At 46.6% G+C, this 14,297-nt stretch overlaps 1 protein-coding gene across 1 annotated transcript in view; it reads right to left on the bottom strand.

Annotated features, from left to right (window-relative positions):
• Positions 1-14,297, bottom strand: part of PAMR1 (peptidase domain containing associated with muscle regeneration 1) — a 48,435-nt gene that overhangs the window by 28,308 nt on the left and 5,830 nt on the right. Inside the window, exons 3-4 of the mRNA XM_022583633.3 lie at positions 4,466-4,580; positions 172-389 (exon numbers count right to left, since the gene is read on the bottom strand). Of these exons, the coding sequence (XP_022439341.2) occupies positions 172-389; positions 4,466-4,580 (333 nt within the window). The remainder of the gene's footprint in view (positions 1-171; positions 390-4,465; positions 4,581-14,297) is intronic.

Raw genomic sequence — 14,297 nt, 5'->3', positions numbered from 1 at the left:
CTGCGCCACCAGGGAAGCTCCTTTCTCTACCTTCTTGATGTGCAGGTTGCTTCTGAGAACCCAGCACGCTGGGTTTTAACAAGGCTGGGCAGGGAGAAGCGGGGTGCACAGAAAGGAATGTTTGTCTGGAGCACAGCCATAAAATGCGACATTTGTCTCCCTGGCCTTTACCTGTGATCTCCTCAAAGATGGCATGGAAGCCGTCAAAGTTCTTGGAGCCATCTGAGTGGAAGAGGATGTGGAGCGAGGGACCCGAGCTTCGGATGGGAGCTGGCCGCTCATTGCCACAGAAACGCTTGATGATCTGACTGTCGCTGCTGTCCCCGTCACGGACCTCAACATAGTCATACTGGCACATGTAGTCAAACTCCAGGCTCAACATGACAATCCTGTGGGTGGAGAGGGTGACAGCAGGAAACAGGTGGGCCCCAGATAGTCCTTACACCCCTGGGCAAGTTCAAGGCCAGATGATAAACAGGTCTCTTGAAGAGTGGTGCCATTGGCCTGATGTGATAGGACAATGGTCCTGGAGGACTTGAGGTCAGATACGTTTCTTTTAATGTGTGTAGGTAGGTATTCTGTGTGCAGGTGTGTGTATGCGCATGCCCAAGTGAGGGGGGCGCCATAGTCCATTTGGAGAATCTCTGCACACACTGGCTCTTCTTCCAGGAGCACTTCTCCTCCCAGGCTGCGTGGCTGGTTCTTTCCTATCCTCGGGTCTCAGCTTAAATATTCTCTCCTCAAAGAGGCTTCCCTGACAACTCTTTCTAAAGGAGATCCATTGTTTTCTTCATAATGCGTAGCTACATTTTAATTTCTCATATTTATCTCCTTGACTTTGTGAGTGTGTGTGCATGCCTGTCTCCTCCCCTTGACTGCAAATTCCTCGAGGGTAGAGTGTGACACCTGTCTTATTCCACCACTGTTTGCTTAGTGCCTAACGCAGTGCATGGCGTATAGAAACAATAAACAAATATTGCCGAATAGATGACAATGGATACTCTATCGTAATTTTACAACTGGAGAGTGGAAAAGAGTATGTTGTCTTGCAAGACCAAGTAAAGGAAAAAACTCTCTGCACGCTCTTCTGTCTGACAGAAGGATCAGAAGATAATTATTCTCTTGGTAACAATTCTTCTGGCCCCAAAGAGTAGAAAAAGTAGCACCATATCAAAATTTCAGAATTGAAAGAGATCTGATATATCTGTGATTACCTTAAAGGGGTCTTGGGTTTGGAAATACTGGGGTGCAGCAGATCAAAAAAGCAGAAGGTAACCTTAAGCTCCCATTTCCAAGAGATAAGAAAAGAGGCAGTCACATCCCAGGGCAAGAGAGGAAAAGACATTTTTTAGAAGATTCCCAAGGGAATGCCTAAGTATCAAGTTCACAAAATGTACGTCTGTATCTTGTCCCTCACAGTTTGGAGAAGTTAGGCACAGACAGAAGAGCTCAGAACTACAACCTGAAAAGTTGGGACCTGGACTATTTCTACCACCTTGGGTAAAAACTTCAAGAGCCAGAGTTAGAGAACAATCAGGATATTCTAAATGCTCTTAAAGGTCTTACTGAAAAAGAAACCCAATCACTGAGTATGCTTAGTGCTTATTTTTCAAAGATTTTTATCACAAAATCTTTCACTAGGGAGTGTACGTCCTATTAATCATACTTTGTGAAACATGCTGTAGCATGTAAGGATCTGACTTCTCAGCCAGATGCCACCACCAACTCACTGTGAGCCTTGAGCAATCACTTCCTTCTCTGGGCTTTGGTATCTTAGTCTAAAAAGGGTAGGAGCGGGGACAAGGCCACCACCCAACAGAGATCACAGCTTTTTCTGAAACTGAAACATGAGACATTGCAACTTGTATTTACATTCATTCATTTGTTCACTTATTCAACACATTTGTGGCAGGTCTGCACTGTGTCAGACGCTGTTCTAGGTGCTGAAAGTACAGCAGTGCTCCAAGTAGACACAGTGCCCGCCCTCATGGAGTTCGGATCTGGGGGACAGACAATAAGCAAGGAAACCAGAAAACAAAGGAATTGTTGGCAATAGAGACAGTGGATGGACTTGAAATTATTTTACAAGTAAGGAAGTAGATTTTGTGATGACCTGGCTGTGGGAGGTGATGGAAAAGGGGGGCATCAGGGAGGACTGCCAGCTTTTGGGCTGAACGCTAGGCTTCAGAGTATTTATGTCCTTATTATTATCCCTGGCCAGCAGGTCCAGGTTTGACTGGAAGGAAAGAAATCTACATATTTCCAATCCTTCCTAGGGCCCTTTCCCGGGCAGGTGATGTGCTTCTCAATCCTTCCACCATTTTGGATTTTTGTTTGGCGGGGTTAGGGGGAGGGGATTTATTTTGTATCCTGTATCTCCTGAGAAGCTCTTTAGAGGCCCCTGAGGGGACCACTGGTCCTGGTCCCTGAGCTGCTGAAAAATTAACATATGGCATTTAACACCTGCCTTTATCATCCTGCCAGACCCAGCCTGGAGCCCATTCAGCAGAACTGTGTGGCCTCTCACTTCCTCCTTGAGTTAATCTTCCTCCGGGAAAGTCCACTTAAAGAAGCTTACTCTTAACCCCAGGACCTGGGGGAGCAAGAAGACCAGCTACTAAGCACAGCTTTGATGAGAAGGATTGAGAAGGGGACCTGATTTGCTGGATCTTTCCCAAGCGGGTATCGTGTTGCCCCTCCTGAAGGACAGAACACCATGGAGGAGCCAGCTGGCATGTGGTAACCTCCAGGTGCATTGATCCACCCAGAAAATACCTACTGAAAGCCTGTGCCCTAGAAGATTAGAGATTTCCATCACTGCCAACCTCCCCACTGGTTAGAAAAGGGAAGAGCTAGGTGGACAATGTCCCTAGATGTCCCAGGGGAGAGTGGGCCACTCTGCTTCCCTAGAGAGGAAGAGCAGAGGTGCTTGCCAGGGGAGAGAAGATACACTGGAAGCAGGGAGCACTTCTTTCAACTTTATTTATGCAACAAGAATCCACCAAGCTGGGAATGTGAATTGGTAGAGCCACTATGGAGAACAGTATGGAGGTTCCTTAAAAAACTACAAATAGAACTACCATATGACCCAGCAATCCCACTACTGGGCATATACCCTGAGAAAACCATAATTCAAAAAGAGTCATGTACCAAAATGTTCATTGCAGCTCTATTTACAATAGCTAGGACATGGAAACAACCTAAGTGCCCATCGACAGATGAATGGATAAAGAAGATGTGGCACATATATACAATGGAATATTACTCAGCCTTAAAAAGAAACAAAATTGAGTTATTTGTAGTGAGGTGGATAGACCTAGAGTCTGTCATACAGAGTGAAGTAAGTCAGAAAGAGAAAGACAAACACCGTATGCTAACACATATATATGGAATTTAAGAAAAAAAAATGTCATGAAGAACCTAGGGGTAAGACAGGAATAAAGATACAGACCTACTAGAGAACGGACTTGAGGATATGGGGAGGGGGAAGGGTAAGCTGTGACAAAGCGAGAGAGAGGCATGGACATATATACACTACCAAAGGTAGATAGCTAGTGGGAAGCAGCCGCATAGCACAGGGAGATCAGCTTGGTGCTTTGTGACCACCTGGAGGGGTGGGATAGGGAGGGTGGGAGGGAGGGAGACGCAAGAGGGAAGAGATATGGGAACATATGTATATGTATAACTGATTCACTTTGTTGTAAAGCAGAAACTAACACACCATTGTAAAGCAATTATACCCCAATAAAGATGTTAAAAAAAAAAAAGAATCCACCAAGCACCTGTGGTGTGTACCGGGTCCTGTTTGAGGCGCCTGGATGCAGCAGTGAGGAGGTCTCACAAAACAGGATGCACTCGTGTTATTTATCTATACTTACAATAAACCTGGGTCTATACTTTGGACTGTGGCATAAATGAGTCACATTTGTGAGGACCCCAAAGCTCTATAAGAAGAATCAGCTTATCTTCCACGCATGTGAAATAATCAGTTTATTGGCTGCAGGGGCGTGGCTGTCTTCTGAGAACAGCAATGAAAGGAGCTGTGATAAGCATAAACCCCAGCCTAGAGGGCAAATCCCTTAAAGGTTAGACCTGTCCTTATTTCTTCCCTTCCCTCCCATAGAGTCTAGTCCAGTACTGAGTGAATAGGAAGACTTGGTCAGGATCTGGGGGTTGGGGGATAGATTGCTCTCGGTGTCCTGCTGTGTTGGTATTATCCTTGGGTCACCGTCACCTGAGCCTCACTGTCGTCGGGCAGTGAGTGACAAACATCTAATTGACTATAGCTTTACCCAGGCCTTGGCCCACAAAACCACTGAGAGGTAAAGATTCTAATATACATTTTCTGCTTTTAAAAATGAAGCTCTGATGATAAGCCCTTGGTCACTAGGATCCAGGACCTTTGGTCCTGTTACTGTGTTTCCTTATAACCTCAGACTCCCTAATTCTGACCCCAGCCCCTTACCTTAGCTGGATGATAAACCCAGGTTTGGCGTGAATGGTCCATTCGCAGTGAGCATTCAGGGGGTAGCTCTCCAACAAAATCTGACCCTTTGGGACTCGTAGAACCTGGCCACATCCTAAGAAGAGAAGATTGAGGAATGGAAATTGGAGTCAACAGGAAAGAGATGGTAAAAGGTCGCAAAGCCTCTGAGCTCATCCCACACCCTTGAGAACAGAATGGAGAAGGATATTTCTACTTCTCAAGCACCTGGCAATGTGCTAGGCAATCGGCAGTGAATTGTTAATTCATCTGATCCACCCAACTGCTTGAGAAGAGAAGTAGTACCATTCCAGTTTTCCAGATGGAAAAATAGATAACCAGAGATTAAATAAATAACTTGTCTAGCTACTAAGTGACAAAGCAGAGATTTAAACCTGTGTCTGGACGTAAAGTCCAAGCCACTCTCTCCCCTGCCTCTCTAAGACGGCCACATGCCAGCCTGCTGCTGCCACCTTACCAGGCTCAGAAAGCAGGCCCTCCCCGCAGCTCTACATGGGACACTGTGGCCTTTGTCCAGAGTCTAAATCTGCATAAGACCCTTTGGTCTGTGTTCCCTGCACATTCGTTATGCCACAAATATAACCCCAAAGCAACTCCTTCCTGACCCCCCTCCATCCATTTAGAAAATGTATGTATTAATTTGTTCTGTGAGCAAATATGTGATAAACACCTGCAGGGGGACATGAACTCCAGCCATTTGGACTGGATTAGTGGTTTTCAATTTTTTTCTACCTCCCAAGCCCCTTTTTTTTTCAGACAAACTCTTATGAAGACCACCAATTTAATTTTTAAAAATGGATCCAAGAGGGGCTCCTGGTTGAAGCAGAAGCTGGGCCCCCAAGCCCTCCACTGTCACTATCACCTTGGTCTCCTGAGTTACCTCCAAGGAATCCCCAAGATTTGAAAACCACGGAACAGAGTCTTCATTAAATTATATCATATCTTCTAGTGTTAAGCAGAGATGTGTAAGATGCACCTTAGTTTTACAAAAGAGTTTGGGGGAAATGTCTTGAATTGGTGTTATAGAAAAAAAAGTTATCTGGGTCATGTAAATAAACTATATTTTCTACCAGAGTTGGCAAACTATGATCCATGGGCCAAATCCGGCTTCCTGCCTGTTTTTTAAATACAGTTTTATTGGAACAGAGCCACACCCATTTTTAATGCATTGTCTAAGGTCAGTTTCCAGCTATAATGGCAGAGTTGAGTAGTTGCAAAAAGAGACAGGAGAATCCACAGAAATGAAAATATTTACCATCTGCCCCTTTACAGAAAAAGTGTATTTAACCCTGTTCTACACAGAACCCAGTTTAACCTCATAAATTCTGGACATGCGGTTATCTTCAATAACCCCCCCAAATAAATTCTCATTGCTCAAAAGAAAAATATGAACATCAGTGGATGGTGCCTCATGGCAGGATGATGTTAGTAATATTTCTACAGTGTTAAGAATACAGCCCAAACTCTGCTTTTGACAAGCTGTGAGGTCTGAAGCTTGTGACTCTTGCAAAACTGAGTGCTAGGCAGCATGAGTCATCTCATCATTAGGATGTTTATTGCTGCTGCCCGGCACCACATGGGAAACATCTTCCACCACTCTCCATGTGGGGCTCCTGTCTGGGCCAGGCCTCCATTCTCTCTCTCTGCAATTCCAGCCTCCTCACATCCATCCTTGTCTCCCAACTTTCCATTCTCCACGTAACAGCCAAAGCCACCTTTAAATAAATAAATTAGATCACATTACTCTCTCGACTCGACCCTCCAAAGGCTGGCCACTGTGCCTCACCTTCCCACAGCATCCACGGCCCTGCCTCACGGACCGCCCAGCCCTGCCCTCTGCCCGGTTTCTACCACCACCCATCTGGTCTTCATGCAGCTCCAGCCACACGGCCTCCTTTCTGTCCCGGCTCCAAGCCTTGCACCCACTGCTCCCTTAACCTACAAGGTTCATCTTCTTCCACATCTCCTTCCTTTGGGAATTAAGCTCAACTGCTGCTTCTTCAAAGAGAACTTCCTGGACCACCCAGCTAAAATGGACCTTCACGTCTCTAGAGTCACTGCCTTTTACTCGATTTTGTTTTCTTCGTAACACACATCACTACCTGAAATTATCTAGCTTATTTGCTTACTCCCTTTGGTAGAGCTGGGACTTCTCTAGCTTGTACACCTAGAATGGAAACTGGCATATAACAGGTGCTCAAAAAAGAGCTGTTGAATGCATGAATGATGATATTGTGACAGGCCAGGGACTAGCTAAGAGACTTACACAAATTCTCTTGTTTAATCCTCACAAGAAACCTGGGAGAACGATATTCATCTCCCCAGTCCCCAGACAGGAACACTAAGGATGGGAGAAGTTAGGTGACTTCCCCACAGCTGGATGGCCAGGAAGTCGGAAGACTGCAGACGACTGTTCTAACTGCCGAGCAGTGGTTACGACGGGACTCCCGAGTCCCGCTGTCATTGGTTTGAGTCTCAGCCTTAGAAAAGGCTGCGTGGCCTTGGGCAAGTTTCTTCATCTCGCAGAACCTCACTAGACCGGAGCCAAATGGGAGTAACTAGCACTTACTTCATACGTTTTGCGAGACTTGAATCGGACTACGCACGTGGAAAGCAGTTTGCAGAAAACTCAGCAAATGTTAGCTGTTGCTACTTGGTGGCAGAGCGGGGATTTGAACTTGGATCTGTCTAGTACCAAGGCTGGGTCTCTGCTAGTGCATTAAACTGTCATAGGGTTTCCTGACCCAGCCTTCTCCCACCCGGTTTTGAAGCAGCAGGATTTTTCCACCACCACCCGTCCCCCAAATACATTGAATCTCTGCCCCAGCCCCCAACTTCTGGAAGAGCACGTGCCTTCTGCCTGCATACCTCACACTCCTCATGGCCCCCATCCGCCCATCTGCTGCCCGGCTACGGAAGTGATACATTGGGTGTGAGAGACAGAAAAAGAAACCTTCCTGCACAGTCTCCGCCCCTCTGGGGCTGGCAGCCTCCCAGCCACAAGGTGTTAAATCCCAGCTCCGCAGCAAACCTCCTGCAGGGACCCCAAGTCGGAGTCAGCAGCAGACGCCCCCAGCCTGCTTCTGGTTTCTCCCCTGGAATCAGACGGCAGTGTCACTGCCCTCCCACCCCGCAGGTCCACGGGGAGCTGGTGCCCCTCCCCAGGCAGGTCTTCTTGGCAAGACCACAGGGTCTCCGGAGGGCCGGGAGCCCCACCCACCCCGGGGGGCTGGCCCCCGGCCACCTGAGATGCAAGACCACTTGTTCCTGGGGCCCAGGGGCCGTCCTTCAGAAGCAGCCAGGATTCCCGGCCACATGTGACGCCTCGGTCCCTCATGATGTTTTCCTTCTCACTCCAGAGGGGAGGGCAGAGTCGGTCCCAGGAGCGGGGACAAGTTCCAACCAGCCAGAGACAAAGAGGCCACTTCTCAGAGATGTGCTCTGCGGGGAGGGTACTGGGCACCAGGAAAAGGAGAAGGCGCTCTGCTCCCTCCTCACACCAAGCGACTCCCACCTCCACATGGGTGTCCGAGTCCGAGGGTCCGGGCGCGGGGCAGACTCGCTGCACCCTCTGTCTAGGGCAGAACACTGAACACAGGTGAGCGTCCCCACCAAGGAAGTACAGCTGGCCAACCAAGCAGGTGGTCCTGAGTCTGAAAGACCAGAGAGGCAATGGCCCAGACGAATTGCTCAGATTCCCTGACCATGTCTTGCTGCAGGGGAAGAGGGTGTGTGTATGTGTGCGTGCGTGTGTGTGTGCGCGCGCATGTGTGTGTGCAGGGAATTTTGCCAGCCAAGCCAGACTGTCCCCTGGGATCTCGAATCCTGGACTCATCTCCAAGGCCGCCCCCTCCCCCATCTTTCCCCATGGCTACAAACCCAGACAAGAGAGAGAGCTGGATAGACTCTGCCTCTACAGAGCTGAAAGGAAACCTTCATGAATTGCTAAACTAGAAAGAAAGCAGAAGGTTCCCAGGAAAAATGAACACCCCCAGCATTCAGACAAGTCTTGTTATCTCCAGCTGGGGAAGCAAGGAGGGAGAGGCAGGAGAGAGACACAACATACTTCTGAGAAGCAGTGCTTTTTTTTTTTTTCTTTAATCTTTCCTCTTGGATGGGGGCGGGGGAAGGACTAAAGAAAGCATTCTGACCTAAAAAGCCATTTGCACTTTCCTTCCTCCTTCAAATAGCACTCAGGAGACAGGACTCACAATGGTTAAGGGGCAGCCTGGAAGCCCGACCAGGTTGTAATCTCAGTTCAGATTTTCCAAGCTGTGTGACCCGAGACAAGTTCTCTAGATTTTCCAAGCCAAGGTTCCCTCATGTGGAAATAAGCATAATAGGAGTACCTACTACCATGTTGTTATTGTTGATAAGTTCTTATTTGTTTGAGGGTTAAATGAGATAGATATTGTATGTAAAGCATTTAGCAAAGTGCCTGGTACACAGAAATCCTCCGTAAATGGCACCTAATACTGTCGCGTCTCGAGTCTTGTCTGGATCTGAGACACAAATTTGGTACAAGAATCACAGGTGACAGCTCAGGTTCTGACCCACCGCTCCAGGGTTCCTAGGAGCCTCTTTACATCATGGGCTGAAGCCCTAAAGCCTGTAGGCCCAGGAGCTCTGACAGTGATGGCAGAACAAAAGCCTGGATGAGGACATGGGAAGGACCAGGAGCTGCAAGGAAGCTCACACCTTCCATGTGATTTGGTTCATCCTACCCTGACCTGCTAGGCCCTCAGACAGGCACTTGGAGTGAGGACCTCACGGGCCTCTCACATCAAGAGGCGGTTTAGTATAGAGGCTGAGAGACTGGGCCCTGGGGCCCAGCCTCTGAACTGGCATCTTGGCTTTGCCACTTACCAGCTGCATGACAGCAAGCGGGAAAGTTACTCAGCCCCTCTGTGCCTCAATGCCCTCACCTATAAAAGGCTGTGATGCGGGTTAATGAGTTTGTACATGAAGGTACTTAGAACAATACCTGGTTCAAAATAAGTGCTAAGTGATGGCTTTTGTCAGGGGCTCAGGTCTTCATTAGATGTCCAGGAATGACTTCATGGCTTATCCTGTGATTTGGCCTATAATCCCAACCAATCTGATACTTTATAATGGTGGTTTAAATGTTTGTCTCCTCCATGACACAGTTCTGTGAGAGCAGGGACCTTGTCTGTCTTGCTCACACCTTTGTATGCATCGAGTAGGTGCTTAATTAATTGTTAACTGAATGAATGACTATGCCAGATTAAATCGAACATCTCCTTGCCCAATCAAACCATTTTTGAAGCCCCTCCCCCCATACCAGTGGTCCTGAGAAGATAACCTCCTCATGGCCAGTGTATATTCTCTTGTCCCTTGGGAAGTTCTGTTTTATTATTCTTCCTCTCTGGCCCTACATTGATTTCCTTCCCAACAAAGAAAAAAAAAAGAGCTCCCTTCAAGGCTCTGATTTAGTAATAATACCAATAGCAGCTACCATTTATTGAGCACTTACTATATACCAGACTCCATGTTAAGGAATTTTATAGACAGCACTTCAGTTAACCCTCACAAAAATCCTCTGAGGGGGCACTACTATTTTCCCCATTTTGTAAATGAGGAAACTGAGATTTACAAAGATTGGGTAACTTTGCCCAAAGTCACGGAAGAAGTCACGGGAGAGATTAAAATCCAGGTCCTAATGGTTCCAAGCCCAGCTGTTAACTACCGCATAATACCACCCCCAATTTGTTCCTAATTGGGCATTGTTCCTTTCCTGGAAGTGTCAGGACACAAAAGCCCAGAGGAAGATGAGCCGGTTTTCAGTAACTCCACCCAGGTGACTCTATGCTCTCCCAGGAAGACGGCTCCTTAAATCAGTAAATCAGTCACACACAGATTTGTGAGCCTTTTCTCTCCCTCCCCCTCTCCCTCCTGCTCTCCCTCCTTCCTTCTTTTCTTCCCTCCTTTCCTCCCTCCCTCTCTCCCTCTCCCTCCTTCTCTCTTCCCTTCCTGTCTCCCTCTCTCCCTCTCTCTCTCTTTCTCATTTGCTCTTGATCATTCCTGGTTATGGCTCAAGGACCAGCCTGATATTCCAGCCCCACAAACAGTTTTGGTCACAGCTGATGGCCAGTTCCTCTGCTTCTATCTATAATATAACTAAGAAAAGAAAAAAGTTTTAAGGGCCTATAATCTCTCCCCATAAATCCTCTCTCATCTAGGTTGCTTTCCTAACCTTCTTACCTCCCCTAGATCCTTTGCGGCCCGAAGGGTTGGCATCACTTCAGTGCTACCTAGAAGCATGGCATCCGGGTGGCTCTCGGGCCCTCTCACGCTCATCTCATTTGGTGACTTAGGAACTTGGTCTTAAGGCCAAGTTAAATAAACTTCACTCTGGAAGTCAGCAGAGTGGTTCCACTTAAGAACTCAACTTTCCTGTTTAAGAAGCTTTGAAAGGAAGCCTTGATTTTGACTTTAGAGATCAGTGTCTCTCGTGGCCAGCGCCAGATCACAGTTCCTAAATACCATTCCCCACAAAAGGAACCAGGATTCGAGGAGAAATGGCTGGTTCCAGGACCTGTATGTAAACAATCAAGGTGAACTTGAAACATTTTGGGAGAGGGTGGGGGGTTACGGTGGCCAAGAAGCAAGGAAGTGCTCAGTGAATGATGTGATGAAGTGGGCTTAAAGGGTCTTCGGTGGCCAATTCTGGGACAATTTGAGCATCAAAAAATGATGGTAGCGCTATTAAATGTGGGAAAAAAAGAAAATTCATGAATCCATAGTGTAGAAGAAGAGAGAGCAGGCCAAATGTGGGAAAATAATAATAATGGGTAAATCCAGGTAAAGGATGAATGAAGTATTCTTTCAACTTTCTGTGTATTTAAAACTTTTCAAAATAGAAAGTTGGAGAAAGAAGGAATCAGCTTCTTAGCCTGAATATTCTGAGATTACTAAACCAATATTTCCTGTCCAGGAAGATGTGAAGAAAGTTGTCTCCTGGGCTCAGTGACCTCCAGCCCTTCTCCAATTCTCTTGGTTAATGGAACTTGTCAATGGTTATGAATCAATCAATCACCCAACGGATTTTAAGACTCTAAGTAGTTAGGTTAATACCAACCGTGACAAGCATTGTCAAGGACAGGGAGCAAATAAAGGTGCTACCACGACTGCTCAGTACTGAGTGCTCTATAACTCAAATATAAAAGAGGCTGATACTTTCTGGCATTTGCACTCCTCTTTCCTTCTAAGGTTCTATATGGCACTCAGGAAAAAATGCCAGCGCTCTACAATGGGGCTCAGCAGGAAGCCTTCCTCCTCCAGGATTAAAGGGCCTGAAAGGATCGCTTGGGCGCCATCTACTGGGTAAATGCTTGCACTGCCACCTGGCTCCCGCACTGTGCCCCAGCTGTGCACCGACCACCCAAGTGCTCAGCTGCCCCTTAACAGAGGCAGGCAGCATGGTGCCCAGCACTGAGCAGGCATTCAACAAATACTGAAATGAATTACTTCCTCTTATGAATTCCCTTCACATTTATTTAGTGCCAGTATGAGCTGTAGGTGATAAGAACCTAATAACAACATATCGATGTCTTCTTAGGGTCAAGCCCTGTTTCCACGAATGTACTGTATTCCTTCATGTATGTGGCTGTGATCAGATAATATCCATAACTGGGTGGAATGAGGACAGTAATCAGGTAACATACACTGTATGGAATGAAGCTTTCAGAACAAACATCACGGAACTGAACAAGCATAACTGAACCAGCAAAGAATGAGATAGGAGTACGACCATTACTTTGTTTGTTTCATAGCATTGACCACACTCTTTTGGTTTTTGTTTTGTTTTGTTTTGTTTCTTGGTCTCTCCTCTCTAATTTTCAAGCTCTAGGATGGCAGTGACTACATCTGTCTTGCTCATCATTGCACCTGGAAGCATCCATTCAAGAAATATTTTTTGAATGGTTATGGGTAGATTTATTCATTAAACTTTTTTTTAATGAATGGGGGCATGTGTGCTCCACTTTGCCTGCCTACTGGTGATGACCAGTTGCCCTGAGCCAGTTCTGCTGTCCTTGAGAAGGCTTTGATTCTACACATGGCCACCATCACTAATCCAACCAATCAGACTCCATACACAGCTCTTACACTGAGGCTAAACCCAGGACTCAACCAATAGGTACCATTTGGAAAGACACACCTACAGGATTTCTTGGGGCAAATGCAGTCCTTCTGTCTTTGGCCTCCCGCATGCAAATATTCTTCCCCTTCTCTGCCTTGTCCGCTAAACAAACCCACTTACTCACACAGTTTAGAGTATTGTTTAGGAAATACTTGTACTCTTCCCCTTGGGATGGAATATACTCTCATACTTGACTGATTTAGGGATTAGCCATGTGACTTCCTTGGAATATGAGTGAACGTGATGTGAGCAGATGCCTTAAATTTGGCTGTGTGTTTGGCTTGGCCTTTTGTGCTTCTGTGACCCACTCTGAGAAGACCACACGCCAAGTTGCCCCTTTGGTCTGAGCCCTGAACCCTAGAGTTCAACCCAGGCCAACCCAGCTGAAACCAGTTAAACCCCAGCCAACTCACAGACCCAGGATAGAGAAAAATACACATCTGTCCTTTTGAGGTTGTTTGTTACACAGCAAAAACTGACAAATCTATATGAACACATTATCACCACCACCCCTGAAAGCTTCAACTTAGAAATTCTGTTCTCTGACCACAATATCTCTTCCATCTACATGTTCCATTGCTTTATTATCACTAAGCCTGCTTTTCCATCTCATCGAGACCTCCAGTCCCTATTCTCTTTACCAGGTTCTTTTTGGTTTCATGTCCTACCCAACCTGGACCCCTGGACAATCATGTCTCAGCCAACTCTTGGATCAGCCAAATGACTGCTTTTATTCATCTCTGCTACCATGCTGCCAGAGAGCATCATCCACCTGTCCTGGCTGCATCACCTACACAGGAGTTCCAGCTTCAACTGGGTCCTCAGCCTTGCTTGGACATGTTTTAAATCATTGCTAGCTGGTGCATTTCCTCATTCATCACGTGGCTGTCCCAAAACTTTGGTACTCTCAAGCCTCAGCTTCCCTTCTACTCTGCTATCATTAGAGATTTCATACCCTGCTTTGCAGAGAAAACAGAGCTATTAGGAAGAACTCACCACTGGGAGGCAGGTGAGTACTGTGGTTGAGAATAAGGGGTCTGAAATCACATAGACTTAGGTACCTTCCTCACCCTTTGCCCCAGACTCTTGCATTTTGCAACAGGTTTGATCAAGCAAAGAACACCAATAGACTGGAAATATCGTCCATAAGAGTAAAATTACTTAGACGCTAAGACCACCCTGACTGCTCCTGATTCAAATAGGAAACATGCGAAACAGGCTTTTAACGAAACAACGACAGTTTGTACATTGCTCCAGATCCTGCCTCTCAGTTGCTGCCGAGGGGAATCTTAAACTGAGACAGGTTAGGTTTCCACTCCATTTTCAAAGGATTATTGACTCAGAGGGGGACACTAATAAAGATTTAGTAATTCTTGGAGATCAAGCAGAACCCAGAAAGAATCCCTTTCCTGGGACACGTGGCACGCTGACCATTTGATATGGGTTCCAGGAATTTAACTCAGGATTCAAGGTTTCCAATAGAAATTCATATGTTAAATGCACTACAGACTTAGCATTTTTGAAGCCTTATTCACTGCTTGCTGACCAATGACAACACGCAATTGCTTCTCAGTGGACGTGAGGCATGCTCTGTGCAGAATGCGTTGGCTTCATTTAGGAGAGAGGGGAAGA

Source organism: Delphinapterus leucas, chromosome 7 (assembly GCF_059928025.1).
Source record: "Delphinapterus leucas isolate spDelLeu-1000000601 "Yukka" chromosome 7, BTC_Dleu_Yukka2, whole genome shotgun sequence".
NCBI classification, from domain to species: Eukaryota; Metazoa; Chordata; class Mammalia; order Artiodactyla; family Monodontidae; genus Delphinapterus; species Delphinapterus leucas.
The sequence above is the reverse complement of the archived record's forward strand: the minus strand, read 5'-3'. Positions and strand labels throughout refer to the sequence as shown.